General features: G+C 62.2%; 1 protein-coding gene across 7 annotated transcripts in view; it reads left to right on the top strand.

Moving 5' to 3' along the window:
• DENND3 (DENN domain containing 3) overlaps window positions 1-18,508 on the top strand; it is a 52,907-nt gene that overhangs the window by 21,009 nt on the left and 13,390 nt on the right. For 6 of the 7 annotated variants that reach the window (XM_030303884.1, XM_030303883.1, XM_030303882.1 and 3 more), the window contains 9 exons: window positions 824-979; window positions 2,513-2,609; window positions 4,653-4,756; window positions 5,204-5,403; window positions 7,160-7,681; window positions 12,601-12,860; window positions 13,492-13,662; window positions 14,790-14,919; window positions 17,988-18,095. In XM_030303884.1, coding sequence (XP_030159744.1) covers window positions 824-979; window positions 2,513-2,609; window positions 4,653-4,756; window positions 5,204-5,403; window positions 7,160-7,681; window positions 12,601-12,860; window positions 13,492-13,662; window positions 14,790-14,919; window positions 17,988-18,095 — 1,748 coding nt within the window. The remainder of the gene's footprint in view (window positions 1-823; window positions 980-2,512; window positions 2,610-4,652; window positions 4,757-5,203; window positions 5,404-7,159; window positions 7,682-12,600; window positions 12,861-13,491; window positions 13,663-14,789; window positions 14,920-17,987; window positions 18,096-18,508) is intronic. The other variant, XM_030303886.1, reaches the window with a different exon arrangement.

The following is an 18,508-nucleotide window of genomic DNA, read 5'->3' as shown; positions in this document are numbered from 1 at the left end:
CCACGGGCTCCTGTGGGGTCTCCAGGGGTTGGGTGCTCCCCACCCGTTCAGGGCCGCTCGTGCCTGTCTGGCTTTTCACCTTTCAGCTTTCAGGTCCGGGGTCCTCGAGCGCTCTTCTCCAGCCACCAAACGGGCTGTTTTCTAGCCTTCGTTCTCTGATCCCTCTCCTCACCTCCCTGACCTCCCGTGACCTCATATCTGGGGTGCATTCTTCTGTTTTTCTGTTTCTTCCCACTCGAATGCCAGCCCCACCCTGGAGCTTTGTCTGTGGTCAGCACGCAGCCCGGCACGCAGGAGGCGCTCAGGAAGGAAGTGGGGGGGGGGGGGCGCGGAACGTGCGTTGGGCGTGTTCATTTTGTGTGCGAACCGCAGATTTGCCCGCTGGTTTCCAGTGCTGCGGCCTTGACGGTGCTGGGGAGGCCGGGGTTGTGAATGTGCTGACGGCCCACGGGGCGAGAGCGGTGACACCCAGGACCCTGGTGCACCGATGCCCCCAGGCCGGGCGCGGGGAAGGTGTGGGGCTGGGGAGCTGGTGCCCCTGGCAGGCGGGGCCGGGGGAGGGGAGGCTCCGGCTTGGGTAACAGTGTGCACAGTCAGGGCCTCCGTGGGGTCTGAACAACGAGCTGCTTGTGTGCAGAGGTGAGTGAGCTCTCCGGGGGTGTATTTTTAGTGATCCCTCCCCGAAGTTACTGCCGGCTCTTCTGGGCATCCGAAGAGTGTTGGTGCACCTGGGGGGGAGGGTAAACCCCCTTCCTGAGTGTCCCCCCCACCCCTGCCCATAAGGAGTGTGAGCTGTGCTCAGCGTCCCTCTGCTCCTTCCCAGGGTCCAGAGCCTTCAGCTGCACCACGACCTGGACCTCGCCCACCTGGGCGCCAGCACAGACCTGAACGAGGGGCGCGCCCGCAGGCGGGCCTGGCAGCAGGGACTCAACTACCAGCTGCAGCAGGTGGCCCTACAGCTGCTCGTCAGCATCTTCAGGTAGTGGGACCCCTCCCGTGTCTGTGGGGGGCGCCACCAGCTCTCCCTCCGTGTGGGAGGCGGCAGAGTCGGGATCGGGCCCCGCCCCGGTGGCCCTACCGCGGGATCACACCCCGGCAGGGTCAGCAGGCCTGTTTTTTCCCGGGGACCATGACCGCCCGTGCGGGATTGTGCTGGCTGAGGGCTCGGGGCCAGCCCGGGGTGGGGACACTTGGGTCACTGCAGGAACGAAGCCCACCCCCCGGGCACAGGCACTCAGGATCTGTCGCTAGCTTTGTCCCCAGCCCTGCAGGAGCAGAGGCGTCCAGATGGACCCTCCACCCGGGAGGGGTTTAGGCCAGAGCCTGCTGCCTTGACTGTGCTCTGTGATTGTTATTTAATGGTTGTGTTCTTCAAATGCATATATTTCCATAAGACACAGAACTTATTGGGAAAAAATGGGACAGCGTATTGTAGACAGGTTGTGTTATCTCTGCTCAAAGCAGTGTAATTTGTGTGCACACAAATACATTATTTTCCTTTTGTTCTTTTATATTTTTTCTAGATTTAAAAAAAATTCTTTAAGTTTTTTGAGAGAGAAAGTACAAGTCAGGGAGGGGCAGAGACAGAGGGAGAGAGAATCCCAAGCAGGTTCCACTCTGTCGGCACAGAGCCCGATGTGGGGCTCGAACCCACAAACTGTGAGATTATGACCTGAGTCCGAGTGAGGTGCTTAACCGACTGAGCCCCCCAGGAGCCCCTCCTTTTGTTCTTTTAAAACGAAATATGTCATGAGCAAGGTTTTTTGTTTTTGTTTTTGTTTTTTTGACACTTTACAATCTTGATGGATTCATAAAAAAGCAGACAATTTGGATACGGATGATCAGACTTTATTTCTCTTACGTGACTTTTCCCTCACCACAGAAGGAGAGCATTGAGTGTCCTACATACGGAATACGGCCTGTGAGAGCATCGATCCCATGTGTAGGCGGTTACTTTAGCTGGGGGAGGTCGTGGGTGTTTGTGCTCAGAGAGTCTGCCCGCCCTCCTTGGGCCTCCCCCTCAGGGTCCACGGCAGGTACCGGTGGCCGTGCCGTCTGCATAGGGAACAGGGGGCCCCAAGGGGGCGAGAACAGTGAGGGTCCCTCCGTGCAGAGAGAAGCCGTGCTGGAAGTAATGGACAGCCTCAGTAGCGGGCACACCCAAGCCCAGCCCTTCTGGGGGCCAGAACCCTCTTTCTACAGGACAGAGCTTGCACAGGATGTATGTCTGGTCATTTTGTGTGTTGTGTAATAGGGATAACCTAAAAAATTTTTTTTAATGTTTATTTTTGAGAGAGACACAGAGCGTGAGTGGGGGAGGGGCAGAGAGCGAGAGGGAGACACAGAATCCGAATGAGTCTCCAGCCTCTGAGCTGTCAGCACAGACCTCGCGATCGTGACCTGAGCTGAAGTCGGACGCTTAAGCGACTGAGCCACCCAGGTGCCCCAGTAGTGGCGACTTTTTCACGCATTTATAAGCGTTTCCACGCTCAGACCACCTTCTCTTTCTCAGGGAGGTGAAGAATCACTTAAATTACGAGCACAGAGTGTTCAACAGCGAGGAGTTTCTCAAAACCAGAGCTCCGGGGGACCAGCAGTTCTACAAGCAGGTAAGGAGCACGTGGGGCTTGGGGGCCTCTCTCCACTCAGAACATTTTTCAAAATACGTTTTCTCAAAAGCGTCTGTGAGTATCTTATTGATAGTTTTGACAGGAAGCTTGCTTTACCGTGGTTTCCCTGTGGCCATCTCTTACTTTCTTAATCCGCTTTTTGGAGTGCAGTTTACCTGTCGTGAAATGCACCCCGTGTAAGTGTAGAGAGAGGGTGATAAATCCCGACAGACGCGTGTGCCCGGACACCGCTTCCTCGGTCCGGATCGAGACCTCTCCGTCGCCGACGGCTCCGATCCGAGGGGCCGCTGCAGCCCGGGTGGGGGGTGGGAGGCAGCACCGGGGTTTTCTGCCCACCTGTTAAGCTTTTGGGGGCGCCTCCGTTCTTGCCTATCACGCGGCGTCGTATTTGGGGCTTCGTTGTGGCCGGTGGCACAGCTGGTGCTGATCTTGGTGTTCTCCCACTTTCCAGGTGGGTGGGGGCGGCCTTCTCCCGGGGCTGGTGTCCCTCCCCCGCCAGGTGCCGGTGCCCCGGCCACGGAGGGGCCCACGCTCAGGCTGCTCCCTGAGCAGGTCTCCCGTGGCCCTTCAGCTTCCGTGGTCCTCCTTTGCCTAATTCCATGTGCTTTGCCCCCCAGGGCGGGCCCCTGTGCAGGCTTCCAGAAGTCTCTGCAGAGCTGCCCCCCACTCCGGGCTCCGTAGGGATTCCCGGCTGCCTCAGCCCTGAGCCCCGGGCAGGAAGCGAGGCTGCCTCTCTCAGCGGCTCGCCGTCCAGCCTGTGGCGGGAGGGGACGCCCGAGCCTGGTTCCCGAGCCTCGGCTCTTCTTGTGACCGAGGTCCACACGGTAGCCGTTCACGTCGGCCGGCTGGCGGCCTCTGCCTCTCTCTGGGCCCTGCCCGCGCCCTCCGTGTCTGCTCTGACGATTGCCGGACGCACTCGGTGCTCCCCCGTCCGCGGGGACCCTAGCTGTCAGCAGCCTCTGCACACCCTCCCCGGGGCACAGAGCCTGGCCTGAGGGGCCCACAGGACGCTGCCCACGTGAGGGGCGCCGGGGCAGTTCAGTCGGTGGAGCTTCTGACTCTTGATCTCGGTTCAGGTCCTGGTCCAGGATCGTGAGGTCGAGCCCCGCGTCGGGCTCCGCGGTGACAGCACGGAGCCTACTTGGGATTCTCAGTCTCTCTCTGTGTCTCTCTAAATAAATAAACTTTAAAAAAAAATTAAAAGAAAAAAGATGGTGCCCGCATGAGACTCCTTCGCGAAAGGCGCCACAGAGGAGCACAGGGAGAAGCCAGGGACGCGTGTGGGGCCAGAGCAAAGCCGGGTCACAGCTGTCACAGGGCGCCCGGGCCCAGCGCTCTGCCATCGCCTCCTCGCTCTGTCGGCTCCCAGAGGGTGGCAGGAGTCCCCGTGAGCCACACTGCCACCTCCCATCCCTCCACACGCCCGCTCCCTGCCGTCACTCTCCTGTGGGCTTTTTGCACGTGGGGTTTCCGGCACCTTCCCCACGGGCCTGCGCGCCTGCGGCCCTCCTGTTGCTGGGCCGGGCTGGCAGCGGCCGATGGGCCTGAGCCTCGTCACCTGCGGGCCGGTCACCCACAGCAGGGGGCAGGGTGGGGACAGGGACGGGCTGCTGGAGGGTCACCTTCTCCGGTGAGAGACCAGCAGCCGGGTGGTGGGAGCCACGGGCCGGTGCCAGACGGTGCACTTGCTGTGGGGAGGGGGCCCCGGTCCCCAGAGGCCTGGAATCGACGGCCAGAGGACGCTGGCTCTTGCTGTCGTGGGAGGAAGATGGTTGGGTTTTTGAACTTTTGGTGATTTTTCAAACATAAAGAGTGGCGATCCTTTCAGGCAGCCCTGTGGGGATCCGGAGGGTGAGCCTTGCAGGTGGGGACAAGTGAAGAAAGCTACCCGTACCCGCTCAGGAGCTTGTGTCCAGGGAGCCAGGGTGGGGGGGTGGGGGGGTGGGCAGGCTGCCCCACACGTCGGCGGCACAGCGGGGGCCGCGATCGCGGTGGTGACTGGCCCCCTGTGGTCTGTTTCAGGTTCTGGATACCTACATGTTTCACTCTTTCCTTAAAGCCCGGCTCAGCAGAAGGATGGACGCCTTCGCCCAGATGGACCTCGACACGCAGTCGGACGAGGACAGGTGCGGTCTCTGGTGTGGGTGCACGACTCTGGGGACCCGGATGCCCCAGCCGCGTGCAGTTACTTGGGTGTCTGAACGATAAATTCGGCCGGAAAATCTCACGCTTTAGAAACTTACGTAGGGCACGTCCCCACGCGCTTCTGTTTGGGGGGAGGGGGGTACGCCGAGCGCAGCTGATGCGCGTGTGCCCCTCGGGGTCCGCGTCGCCGCCGCCCCACGCTGTTCCTGGCCCCCCGCAGACACCGCGTGTGTTGTGTCTCTCTGGGGGTCCCGTCCGTCCCCCCGCCTCTCACTGCACTGGGGAGACTCAGACGCTGCCACCGCTTCCCGCGTGCGTGCGGGAATACCGGGCCGGGGCCGCGCGCGCGCCGCAGATGTGCGGGCGTGGAGACCCACTCTTCGGACGCGCTCGTGTCCGTAAGGCGTGGTTGCTTTTTCCAACCGCAGGTTAAGCGGGATGCTGCCGAGTCCCCGAAGACCGACCATCGAGAAGATGGCCTCCCGAAACTCGTCGTCCCTGCACGTCACTCACCGGCGCATGGTGGTCAGCATGCCCAACCTGCGGGACATCGCGGTGCCCGAGCTGCCCGCCCGGAACTCGTCGCTCCGGAAGATGGACTCCGAGGGCTCCAGGAGCAGCGGCACAGGTGGTGACCCGGCCCGTGTGGTGATGAGTCCCCCGTCCCCGGGGCCGATGTGGCAGGTCCGTGCACACAGCTGGAGCCTGTCCCCGTGGCGGCAGGGGATGGGTTTTGTGGATGGGGTTTTTGTTGTTTTTTTTTTGTTTTTTTTTTTTTAGCAGTTTACTTGTTGGAACTATTTGTTTTGCAAACCGCACTCATTCTGGAAGATGGTTTCTTGCCTGTATCTTCCGCTCCCCAGTTGCGCTGCTATCATGGCAGTTCCACACGGTTGGGGGACTTCCACGTACGTGCTTGCCTGCGTGTCTGTGCGCGTACACGCGTGTGCGTACAGAATACACATTTACACATATGCACGCCTGACGGTCACGACTGTTGGGCCCTGGTGAGCGCCACGCCCCCTCCAGATCCGGGGGACGCGAGGGACCCGGCGCCCCCACCCCCGTGGCGCGGGGCTCCTGGGAAAAGATGAACGCATAACATCGGGGCGCGTGCTGTCACGGCACGAAGGGAGCAGCGTCGGGGACGGGAAGGGGGGACGGGAAGGGGGCCCGGGTGCGGAAGCCACGTTCCAGCAGAGACGGGAGTGGCATGTCCAGCGGTGACATGTTCCGGGCGGAGGGGCAGCAAGAGCCCGTCGGTGCCGAGAGAGGCCGCGGCTCCGTCTCTGAGGCAGGCCGTGCACGGCCCCCGGCGTCAGCTGGGCTTTCGGCGGGGTGTAAGCTGCCGTAGGCCACGTGTGCGAGCCCGTGTCTTACTCCGTGTAAGGAGGTGCCACGTACGCCTCGGTTCTTCGCGCTCAGGGCCGCTCTCCACGCGGTTCCGGGAGAGGCTGGGTGAGGCCAGGCGCCGTGAGCCGCGGGGGCCCTGCCGGCCCCTCCCGACGCGTGTGCCGCACGCCCAGCTGGCGTCGGGGGGCGGGGGCGTGTGTTTAAGCGGAAAGTCCTCAGTGACAGCGAAGCATTCCTCAGGTGCCTGCTGGTCTGAGTCCCCTCGCGGCGGCTTCCTGGCTGTGTGACCGCGGGCAGGGTACGTCACCCCTCTGGGCCCGTAGTTCCTCCTGCGGAAAACCCGGTGACGCTTCTCACCCCTGGCCGTGCTCCCTCCGCTGCGGGAAGGCGTTCCGGCCTCTGAACCTTCACCTGGGGCCCCCCTAACCCTTCCTGGCTCCTCCGCGCCCTGCAGGCTTCGTGGCCGAGACCCCACCTCCCCAGGGTGAGCGGCCTCCCTGCGGGACTGGCCTTGCCGTGGCCCCGGTGCCACCTGTGAGGCCCTTAGGTGACATCCGGTGAAGCAACTGGTGTGAGACACAGCTGGATCAGGCCTGGCTCTGGCGCTTAGAAGCTGTGTACCTGGAACGAGGGGGGCCTCAGCTTACACGTCTGTAAGACGGGGGCGAGGACGGTGGCCATCGCACAGAGTCGCCACCGAGGCAAAGGAAACAGTCGCACGGGGCCTAGTGCTGCCTGGCTGTGCGTCTTGGCTCAGGTTGTCAGTCGGGCCCTCCGATAAAGACTGTCTAGCAAAGCTTTGACTTAGCGCTGAAGTCTCAGCGGATGAAAGTGTTCCGTGTTCCCAGGGTGCCGTGGATGCAGAGTGGGAGCCCCTCGTTCGGCTCGGGGGTACGTGGAGCTTTCTGGAAGAGGCACGAGGGTTCTTGCTTTACGTTGTACCCGAGGCCCAGGAACGACCTGGACAGGATGGCAGGGACACGACGGTTTCGGGCTCTGCTGATGACCTGCTCCTTCTCTCTTCGCTCTAGTTCCGAGCGTGACCCCCAAGGCGACGTGCTCCTTCAAGGTCCCGGAGATCCACTTCCCGCTGGTGAGCCAGTGCGTTCAGGCCTACTACTCCGACTGCGTGGGCCTGCTGAGCAAGGCCATGAGCCTGCTGGCCCCCGACAACTCCGTGCTGCTGGCCAGGTACTTCTATCTCCGGGGGGCCGTCCACCTGATGCAGGGGCAGCTGCTGGACGCCCTCTTGGATTTCCAGAGTCTGTACAAGACAGACATAAGGATCTTCCCGGCCGATCTCGTCCGGAGGACGGTGGAGTCCATGTCGGGCCCCGAGCGCGCCCAGGCCGAGCGGGTGCCCGAGCTGCGACGCCTCATCAGCGAGGTCGTGGACAAGCCCGGGGAGGCCCCCAAGCCGGACGACCGCGTGAAAAACTTCGAGCTGCCGAAGAAGCACATGCAGCTGGACGACTTCGTGAAGAGGGTCCAGGAGTCGGGCATCGTGAAGGACACCAACATCATAAACCGATTGTTCGAGGCGTTGACTGTAGGTAAGAGGACGGCCGCGGCCTGGATTTAAACACGCCAGGACGGTCCGCTCACAGTGCTGTGACCCCGTGGGGTGAGGCCTCTTCCCCATCTGGGCACCTACAGGACCAGGAGGGGCTGGCCTGTCCCTGATCTTTGGGGGTAGGGCAGTGTGACTGGAGAGCTGGCCGCCCCCGCAGGGTCCCCCCGTCCCGGGGAACCGCTCACCGTGTGCGATTCTGCCGTCAGTGGGAACCCTGCACGCATGCCCGGTGATGCAGACGGCGCGGCACCGTCCCCCCTTCCGGGAGCGCTGCCTTGTCCACGCTGACCGCAGCTGTCCGTTCTGTCTTTCCCTCCTTAGAGGGACCTGTCCCCAGCCGGAGCCTTCCTGTCTGACCACGTTCTTGCGTGTTTACTGGGAACACGCGTGTCTGAAAGCGGGACCTGGGCTTTGTGTGGTTTTCAAGGACGGGTGACTTGTGTCCTGCTGTGTCAGTCTGCAGTCACTCTGCTCCTCCACAGCGTGTTTCCAGAACTTTCCAGAACTTTCCTGTGTTGGCATGCGCGTGTTACTTGAGCGCCTGGCGGCCGTGTTGCAGGAATAGAGCGCGGGGCCCTTGTCTGTCTGGCCGTCGGGTGGCATCCTGTCGTTTTACTTTTCCAAATACGGACATGGTGAGCGTCACCGTGCCTGGTTCCTGATGTGGCTGTGGACGGGTCTCCCCAGGGTGTGTGGAGAAGCCCGGGCCGCACCCCCCGAGACCCCCACCGCCCACCTCCCGGGCAGCACCGGGGTCAGACTCAGATGTTCTGCCGGCTGGAGGAGCGTTCGCTAGGGAGCCATCCCGGTGCCTTCTTTCTCCATCTGTGTTTCCGTACCAGGCGCTCCTTGTTCCGTCACGGTGTGGGAGCACCTCGGGCCCCCGCCCCCCTACGCAGGCCCGGCAGCTTCTCCTCCTGGTCTCGGGGGGGGGGGGGGCCTCCACGGGCAGGCACGTTGGAGCCATCTCGCTGGGCACGCGGGAGACACCTGCGGGGTGACCGCCCGGGGGGTGGGGGGCGGTGAGCCGTGACCGGGGGAGACAGGTCCTCGCGGAGAGCCCTGGGCAGCAGTGCTCGGGGGCCCCCGTGACTCAGCGCCTCCCCAGGGACACCCTGCCCCTTCCCTTTGCGGGGCCTTCACGAGGACGCCAGGGCCAGCCCGGTCAGCTGCCAGGCCTGAACACAGGGGCGCGCGGCCACTGGGGGCTCTTTCTCTCGGGGAGCGAGGCGTCCAGAGCGCCCGGCGGCTCCTCGACGTCACTGTGCAGCACCAGCACGTGGCCTTGTTGCTTCACGGCACGTGACAGCGATGGCCTGGGCAGCACTGTTCTCCTGGCGGGAGGAAGAGGGTCCATCTCCCCAGCTGTCACCGCCTCTGGCCAGCAGCGTGTCCCTGCGCGTAGCCGCCTGGGAAGCATGGTTTTGTGGCTGGACGCGTGGAGAGCGTCTGGTGTTCCCAGACTTATGCTGCAGGGATACGGAGGACGGCTGGGGGGGCATCAGCAGACGTGGGTCACGCCGATGGGGGGTGTCGGTGGCCCTGTTGTCACCTTGGTTCCATTCACGTGGCGAAACAGCCCGTTTAACCGTCCTGGTTCTGGGATGTGTGAGGGACTGTGGGGCAGCACCAAGCGTGTGTTTTTGCTTAACGACCCATGCGTTAGAAAAGCTTATTGGGGCGCCTGGGTGGCTCAGTCGGTTAAGCATCCGACTTCGGCTCAGGTCATGATCTCGCAGTCTGTGAGTTCAAACCCCCTGTCGGGCTCTGTGCCGACAGCTCAGAGCCTGGAGCCTGCTTCCGATTCTGTGTCTCCCTCACTCTCTGCCCCTCCCCTGCTCATGCTCTGTCTCTGTCTCTCTGTCAAAAATAAATAAACGTTAGGGGCGCATGGGTGGCTCAGTCGGTTAAGCGTCCGACTTCAGCCGGGTCACGATCTCGCGGTCCGTGAGTTCGAGCCCCGCGTCAGGCTCTGGGCTGATGGCTCAGAGCCTGGAGCCTGCTTCCAATTCTGTGTCTCTCTCTCTCTCTCTGCCCCTCGCCCGTTCATGCTGTGTCTCTCTCTGTCTCAAAAATAAATAAACGTAAATAAATAAATAAAAATGTTAAAAAAAAAAAAAAGCTTTATTAAGTCCGAGCTGGATGTTGATGTCTTGGAATGAACTCGTGCAGTGTAACGATACATCTGAGACTTTCTTTAGGTTATTGTCACTATTTTATCGTTCGACTCTAGTAGACGTTTCCGGTGTGGTGTTCATACTGCAAGACCAGTAACTTCCACACCGCAGCAGCTGCTTCTGAGGGGCCCGGGGCAGGGAGGCTGATGTGTGCCGCCTTCAGCTCGGCTGTGCGGGAGCTTGGGCCCCGGCGGCCGCCTCCACCGGGAGATGCGTGTGGGTGAGGGCACAGGAGTGAGCAGTAGGCGCTTCTGTGCGGAACTGGAGACAGAGAGAGAACGCGTGACCTGTTGAGTGGGCGCGCGCAATAGCCACGGGAGCTCGTGGCGGCCGGGGTGTGCACGGTGGGCGTGCGTGGAGTTCACAGATGTGCGCGGCAGCCGGGGTGTGAGCGTCCAGCGGTGCCACGGCCCTGGAGGGCGTGGTGTCCAAGGAGAGTTGGAGCCGCCTGGGCTCTCCGCCCTCCGGCGGTCGGGGTTCCGGAGTCTGTCGTGGAGCCCTGGCGCCACGTCTGCCCGCGAGAGGAAGCCGTTCCGGGTTCTGGTGACGCGCACTTTGCGCCGCGTGGCCCGGCGACTCGGCTGGGGCCCGGACAGCAGGAGGATGTGTCCTGAGTGATGGAAGGAAGAGGGCCCTTGGCCCCAGGCTCCCGAGGTTCAGGAGTCTTTCGTCAAGTAACGGGTTCCTTGCTCAGCTGCTTGCACTCAATGTTTTCTGACGTGCAGTGAGAACAGCAGATGCGTCTGATGACGGTGCTCAGAAGCAGCGGGCAGTGTAGACCCATGTGTCCCAGAGGCGGCCGCGCTGAGCCTGCGGCGGAAGCAGGGCCGTGGGCAGTTTTGCGCGGTCGGCAGCCACGGCCCAGGCAGAGACCTCCAGCCCCCGGCCGCCCGGGGACACGTGGGGTCCTTGTGGTTCGTTTGCTTCAGTGATGTCTTTTTCGAAAATTACACGAGCACGTACAGATCCCTGCTGTCTTGTTGTCTGGATCTAGTGGCTATAAGATCTTGAACACACACGTGAGTGGTCCCAACCCTCGTGGGCCGATCGGAAAACAGCGACGAGCAAAGGGAAGAACAGTCAGCCCGGGCAGAGCCCTGCCTCCCGGCGGCGTTGGTCTCCTGAATATTCTGGCGCCCGCACCTCGCGGAGGTGTGAGGGTCTGACGTCCCCGGGTCTCGGTTCCGGTGACATCAGCAGTTCTCGCTGTGTGCCGGGGCCTGGACCGCCCCTCCCCCACCCCGTCCACCGTGATCTCAGATTCCCCGGGGACCGTCACCCTGACGCTGTTACGGAGCCGGAGAGGGACGTGGTTGTGCGGGGGCTCTCGCGCTTGCCCACGTCTTTTGTCCACTTCAGATGGGCCCCCGGCGGGGCCGGCCAGGGAGGACACGTTCCCTGCGCCCCCGAGTGGGGCATCGGCAGGAGGCACGGCGGCCAACACACAAGGCCGGGTGGCGTCGGCCTGGCCACGGGTCCCGGCCCCACGCTGACCTCTGCCAGCGAGGGCTCTCCTCCCATGCCTCAGTTTCCCGATTTGTGAACGGCCTGAGACCAGTGCCTGCCTCCCGAGGTGGCCGGAAGGATAAAACGGGAGGTGGGACACGGCAAGTGCCGTTAAGCGCGGCCCTGCCGTGGGGGGATGGGCGTGCGGCCCGGCGGCTGCCCGGCCAAATGACTGCCTTCTCAGGGACGGGAGCGCGTGAGACGTTTCAGCCGGGTCTTGAAGCACGCGTAGGAGTTTTCTGTTCCGAGCACCCTGGAGCAGCGTGTGCAGACGGGGCCCGTTTGGGGAAATAGGCGGGTATGACTGGAACGTGGGGGCGGGAAGGGGAGGAGGGGCCCAAGCCCGGAGGAACTTGGGGCCTGGCGTAGGCGAGGAACGCCGGAGTGTTTGAACAAGAGACACGGAGCTGCTCCTCGCGCCGTAGGGCGTGCTGGGCGCCCAGGGAAGCAGGCCGCGAGGCCGGGGGCAGCTCGTGCCTCTGCAGGGCGCGAGGGCAGAGGGGAACGTGCAGGTCCAGGATGCGGCGACGGGGCCGAACCCAGCGGGGCGGGAACAGCCCCAGGAACACCTCAGGATGAGAACGGACCCGGCCTCTTAGCAGCCGGGGCGCAGTGGGGGTGGGGGGGCCCCATTTCCACCCTGCAGAGAAGCAGGCACCCTCCTTTGACAGCTTAGAGTCACAGCACCAGCCCCCGGAGCTGGGCTCCAGACTCGGGTCTCTCTCTGCCTCCGGAGCCCGCGAACGGTGGACATTTAGAAAGGTTACTAGGTCACTTGAGTTCATCTTGGTTACGAATCATCAAATGTATTTGTTCACGTGACTGAGATGGGGCTGGCTTCAGGCCAGGCTCGATCCTGTGGTTTGGGCGCATCACCAGGGACCCGGTCTCTTTGTGCTCGTTTCGTCTGAGGACCGGCTCCCCGCAGGCCCCGGGATAGCTGCCGCCAGTTCTAGTGGTGACCCGGGGCTTTGCCACCCGAAGGAGGGCGTCCCGAGAGTTGCTGTGACCACCTGGCAGGCCCCATCCCTGGGCTGGGGGGCTGGAGAGGGCGATGGGCCGCCTTAGCAAGGGCGCTGGGGCTCGGAGACCTGCGTGCCGGCGCCACCTGCTGCCCGGTGTGGGTAGTGCACGGCTTCTTAAGGGGAAGTCAAAGTCCTGGCCGCACTCGCCTTCGCGGAGTGGCCCTGAGATCTCTTTTCTTTACCAAACAAAGGACACCAGAAACAGATTGACCCGGAAACATTCAAAGATTTCTACAACTGCTGGAAGGAGGCCGAGGCGGAGGCCCAGGAGGTCAGTCTGCCTTCGTCGGTGATGGAACACCTGGATAAGAACGAGTGTGTCTACAAGCTGTCGAGCTCGGTCAAGACAAATCGCGGCGTGGGCAAGATCGCCATGACCCAGAAGCGCCTGTTCCTCCTAACCGAAGGAAGGCCGGGCTACGTGGAGATCTCCACCTTCAGGGACATAGAGGTGAGAGCGCGGCCCGCCAGCCCCTGCTGTTTGCTAGCTGTGAGAGCCCCTCGGTCGTAAAGGTGGTCGCCTCCCCCACGGGGACGCTCAGTGGCGCTCATGTGATGTCTCACGTGTATTTTCGAGAGGCTCGTGACACGTGTTGATCCCGCTCCCGAACCGTCCCGCGCCAGGAGAGGCAGCCGTGGTGGGTGCCGGCCGTGGGCCCCGCCTCTGTCTGTCCTCCAGCAGCCACCTGCCTCCACAGACTTCCTCCCGGAATGGCAGGGAATGAGAAGCTCGTAAGGAGGCAGAACGGACCACGTGTGAACCTGCAGACGAGTCCCTTCGTGTGCACGTGTAATGTGCTGACAGGTCACGCCTGTGGCCCGCGAGCTCTCAGACGCCAGCCTCCGGTCACCTCAGGGCCTCCCCGCTCCGCTCCTGCCCTGTCCCAGCTCTGCCCCCCTCCCCGCCCCCAGGCCGACCTTCAGCCGGCAGGTGCCCTCAGCCCTGAGCGCAGGGACAGGACAGCAGGGACCTTCCGGCCGCCGCTCCGTAATGTCCGCTCCGCCGGCTCCCCTCCCTGACCCCAGCGTTCCTGGGAGGGGACATCTCACTGACCAGCCTCTTGTTTTTTCTGCCTCCTCAGGAAGTCAGAAGTACCACAGTAGCCTTTCTGCTTCTGCGAATACCCACTTTGAAGATTAAGACGGCATCCAAGAAAGAAGTCTTTGAAGCTAATCTTAAGACGGAGTGTGACGTGTGGCACTTGATGGTGAAGGAGATGTGGGCCGGGAAGAAGCTGGCCGATGACCACAAGGTCCGGGGATGGGCCGCCTGCTCCGCGCACGGCCGTGTTAACGCCCAGGGGCTCAGGTCCCGGGAGCACCGGTTGGGTCGGATGCTGTGGTTCGCGTGACCCGGCGACTGGCCGGTGTGGAGGGGCCGCCGTGGAGGGGCCGGGGCTGGACGTAGGTCCGAGTCGGGTCTTCCGGGCACGCCTTGCTCCTGACGACCCCCTCCCCCCCGCCCCGCCACTTCTCAGGACTAGGGTCTTGGCAGGGGGCACGTGGAACCCCCCCGCCCCCCTCCCCAACCCCCACAGACTTAGCTTTACAGCCCAGGGAGTTTTGTGTTTTCACTTACTTTGGGCCAGATTGGTAGCTTTGCTCACCCCGAGGCAGGACTTCAGGGTCATGAAGAACAGCACAGACAGAGGCACAGATGGAGGACACACGGGGACAGAGGTCTGTGCTGTGCAGATGGCGGGAAAGGACAGGAAAAGCACAACGCAGCGGGCAGAGACGAACGGGGCAGTGGAGGGGCCGCAGGGGGCGGCACAGCCCACGATCGTCACTGGGACTGCGGGCGCCCCCCCTAGAGCAGACCGTCCATGAGGGGGGTGCTGCCCTCTGTGAGAGAAGCTCCCAGGCACCGGGGGGTGGGGGGCCGAGACCGTGAACGCGGAGGGAGTCTTTCCGTCTGCGGCAGGAAGGAGGGCCGGGTCCGTTCCGAGGTTGTAACGCTCTGACTTTCGGACCAGCCGTCTGATTTTATGCCCACTGGTTTATTTGGCACAGACCAGTACAAACTGGAGCCCGTGGGCCATGGCTGTCTCTGTGAGAAGGTTTTATGGGCGTACGTCCACACCCGCTCGTTTACGACAGCCTGTGGCTGCTTTCCAGCTGCAGCACCGAGCCAAGTGGTTGTGATGGAGGCTGGAAGGCCCACAGCGGCCGGGCCCTTCACGGCAGGCGATTGCCGGCCCCCGGGGTAAACGAGCAGTGTCTGTCGCACCTGAGAGGCAGAAAGGGGTGGACATCAGACCCGAATCCGAACTGTTCCCGTCGCCTTGAAACGACAACGCATCTTCAGAAGTGTCGTCTTGCGTGACGTCACAAAGTCAGTGATTTCCGTGACCGTTGACGTGAGCGTGTTTCTCTGCAGGACCCTCAGTACATCCAGCAGGCGCTGACCCACGTCTTGCTGATGGACGCCGTTGTTGGCACACTGCAGTCGCCTGGTGCCATTTACGCTGCCTCCAAGTTATCTTACTTCGATAAGATGAGGAACGAAAGTAAGACCAGCGCGCGTCCGGCGGGGTCCTGGGGTCCTGGGGTCCTGGGGTCCTGAACGTGCTTTGAGTAGTCTTACCTGCTTGACGTTAGGGCCGATCCCTAATTTCTCACCCTGTCCTCTCATGCAACTTGTGAGTTTACTTCTGAGCACCACACGTTCTCCTGCTTTCCCGCTGTTGCTTAACAGCTCACCCGGGAGCTCTTGCCTAGCGGGACCCACGGAGGCTCTTCCCAGTTTGCTCCCTGAGTGGGGTTCCACTGGAGACTGGGTGGGGATTGCCACGGTTCTTAGTTGCACCGGCCGGGTGAGTGGGCTGGAGCGGAGCAGGAGGCCCTCGAGTGGCTCCTGGGGCTGGCGGAATCCTCTGTGGTCGGGGACACGCCCCCGGGGAGCCGTAGGCACCCCGGCGCGTGGTCCCTTTTGCTGACCGGTGCCCGGAGGCCCCCAGGAGTACAGATCTGCTCCCCCAAGTCCCCCTGATTTGGTGAGTTTCTCCAGGTAGGAAGTCTCTGATCACCTGTATGTAGGTGTGAATCTGGCTGTCACTTTCTGGAAGCCATTCAGGGTGTGGTGGTGGACTGTTTTTGGGGGGTCACGGGTGGGGAGTAGATTTTTCAAGTCTAGGAAACAGCTGGTGGGTAACAATAACTGTCGTTTGAGTTACTTCTGTTTCGTTTCAACTTTTAAATGACCTAGAACGGTCTCGTGATTTGTATAAAGGAGAGACTGTAATTGACCACTTTATTACATGCATAGCTGCCGCGGGCCAAGTCAGCCACAGCATAGAATTCATGAAAACAGATGAACAAGGTAGGGATGTTTTTAAATGAGCTCTAGTCCCGTTTGTGTGCAGTTTTTGTTTTTAAGTTTACGGTGAGAGAGACAGAGAGTGAGCAGGGGAGAGGCAGACAGAGAGGGAGAGAGAATCCCGAGCAGGTTCCGTGCCGTCAGCACAGAGCCCGACACGAGGCTCGAACTCACGAGCCGTGAGATCCTGACCGGACCCAAAGTCGGACACTCGACCAGCTGAGCCCCCCAGGCACCCCTGCACCTTATGTACCTTACTCACTTGAAGCGCACATCTCTGGTTTCACGGTATTCATGGTCCAGCTTCAGCACAGTGAATTTTAGAATGTCTTCGGCACCCCACAAGGAAGCCCCGTAACATTTAGCAGCCACCAGCCCCTGGGCCACCACTGACGTGCTTCTGTCTGGATTCGCCTGTCCCGGGCACGTCACATACACGTGTCCTTTCACGGGTGGCTTCTCTCATTTACCACAGCGTTTTCAGAGGGGATCCACATAGCGGGTGCCAGTATTTCTCTCCTTTTTGTGGCCGAATAATATTCCACTGTGTGGATGGACCGCTGTGTTCATTTGTGATCAAGCTGACTGGGTTTTCTGCACCATCGGGCTCTTACAAATGCTGCTGTCGTGAACATTCACGTACAGATTTCGTTTGCACGTGTGGTCCCATCCCCTGGGTACAAGCTGGAAACTCCGGATTTCTTGTTTGTTTTTTAAAAATTTGTTTATCATGAGAGAGAGAGGCAGAACCTGAGCAGAGGAGGGGTGGAAAGAGGGGGAGAGAGGGTCCCAAGCAGGCTCCACGCTGTCAGCACAGAGTCTGACGCGGGGCTCAGTCTCAGAACTGTGAGATCACGGCCTGAGCTGAAATCGAGAGTCCGACACTTAACCGACTGAGCCACCCGGGCGTCCCGAGACTGCTTTTTAAATGTTGCAAAACCGGGAAAAACAAATCTCACTTTGGCACCTTTTATTCTGCCACGTCCATCACTGTGAGATCTCTGATGCTTCCTGGTTCCAGAAACCAATCTCCATGTCCCAGAAACCCCCCCCACCCCGCTTTCCCCCTCCTCCATCCCGGAAACAACCCAACCCCCCCCCCCCGTGTCCCAGGACATCCCCCTCTCCCCACCGTGTCCGGAAACTCCCCCCCCTTCCCCCCTCCTGTGTCCTGGAAACCCCCCTCTCCTCCCCTGCTTGTCCCCGAAAGTCCCCCCTTCTCCCCAATCCCCCCATGTCCCAGAAACAAGTCCCCTGTGTCCCCGGAACCCCCCTCGTGTCCCAGAAACTCCCCCCTCTCCCTCCCCTCCTGTGTCCCAGAACCCCCCTCCTCCCTCTCCCCCTCCCCTCGTGTCCCGGCCCCCACCCCCTCAGTGACCCGGACCCCCATTCCCGGGAGCAGTCGGGGTGCTCTGGTCCCCACAAGAGCCGCAGGAGTGACTGGAAGCAGATGTGGTCGCTCGTTGTGGTTTTTCATCGGGAACAGAATCAAACCCTACGCTTCAGGTGTTTATGTGACTCCAACCTCGTGCCGAGTCTTCGTCAAGAGTTTCCGCAAAAGCCTCTGACTCCTTTACAGACGGTGGCACGCCGTCGCCACGGGGGCACCCAGCACGTGCCAGCTCGCTCGGCGCCAGCCCGTCCCCCGTGACCGGGTTGTCCAGGCTCAGGGTCCCTTGTGCAAAGCTCGATGAGGCGCAGGCAGCCATCCCGGGCTCCAGTTAAGAGCCTGCGGTCCCCTCACGACGGAGGGTCTAGGAATTACACGTCACGACACCCTGCACCCCACCCCTGGGAGGGGGCGCTACCGGCATCTCCCGGTGAGGCCGGCGATGCTGCCGGAGAGCCCGCGGTGTGTGGGCCGGTCCCCACGGCAGCCGCGGCTGCGGCCCGAGATGTCCACGGCGCCCAGTCCCAGAGGCCGCTTGGTTTTGTCTTGGGAACGTTCAGTCGCCGAGCCATGTTTTCGGTCTGGTCTCTGCTGGGTGACTCGTAGTGGCTGAGGGTGGGCAGAGGCCAGATCGCGCGGCCTCCTGGCTGGGAGGGGAGCTGTGTCACCGTCCCGCCCCTGGCGGGCACACAGACGAGCGCGAGAGCGAGGGGCCGCCCGGAGGCGGAGGCTCTAGTGCCCGTTTCCCCGCCTATGACGCCCTCCCCCAAAACCGACATCCAGAGACCGCCGAGGGTCTGGGCTGTGGGACGACAGCGGTCTCACCGGTCTCACCGAATCGCGACACTAACCGAGCGCTTGCGTTTCAGTGCTCGCGGCGGTCCCCAAGACGACCTCGGAGACCCTCAAGCACAAGATAAACCCTTCGGCGGGAGAGACCCTGCCGCACGCCGTGGACGTCTTGCTCTACACGCCCGGTAGGAGGCCTGCCCTCGCTCGGGGCTGCTCTGTGTCCGGCACTTTGGGGAGCTTGGTTTGCGTTTGGGGTCGGCCCTGAAGTGGAGGGACGGGACGCGACAGGGTGAGCGGGGACCAGGCGGGGGTCTGTCTAGTTGTTCGGGTGAGGCCCTGGGCGACGAGGCGAAGCCGGGCGGCTGCTTGTGCCCTCCGCCTCGGGAAGGCCAGGCCCCAGGGAGCCACGGCGACCCCACCGGGGCGAGCGCCCCGTGGAGACTCCGCTCCCACCTAGCCATGCCTCACGTGGCGCAGCACTTTGCAGTTTAGAAAGCGCCTCCGCTCACGTCCTTTCTTTCGGGGCGTTTAACCTGGGCCTGCTTCCACTGTGATGAAGGACTGCGCCCAGGGTCTCGCGTTAGAGATTGCAGGCGCG

The sequence above is a fragment of the Lynx canadensis genome, chromosome F2 (genome assembly GCF_007474595.2).
Source record: "Lynx canadensis isolate LIC74 chromosome F2, mLynCan4.pri.v2, whole genome shotgun sequence".
NCBI lineage: Eukaryota > Metazoa > Chordata > Mammalia > Carnivora > Felidae > Lynx > Lynx canadensis.
This window is presented reverse-complemented; position numbering and strand designations above follow the sequence as displayed.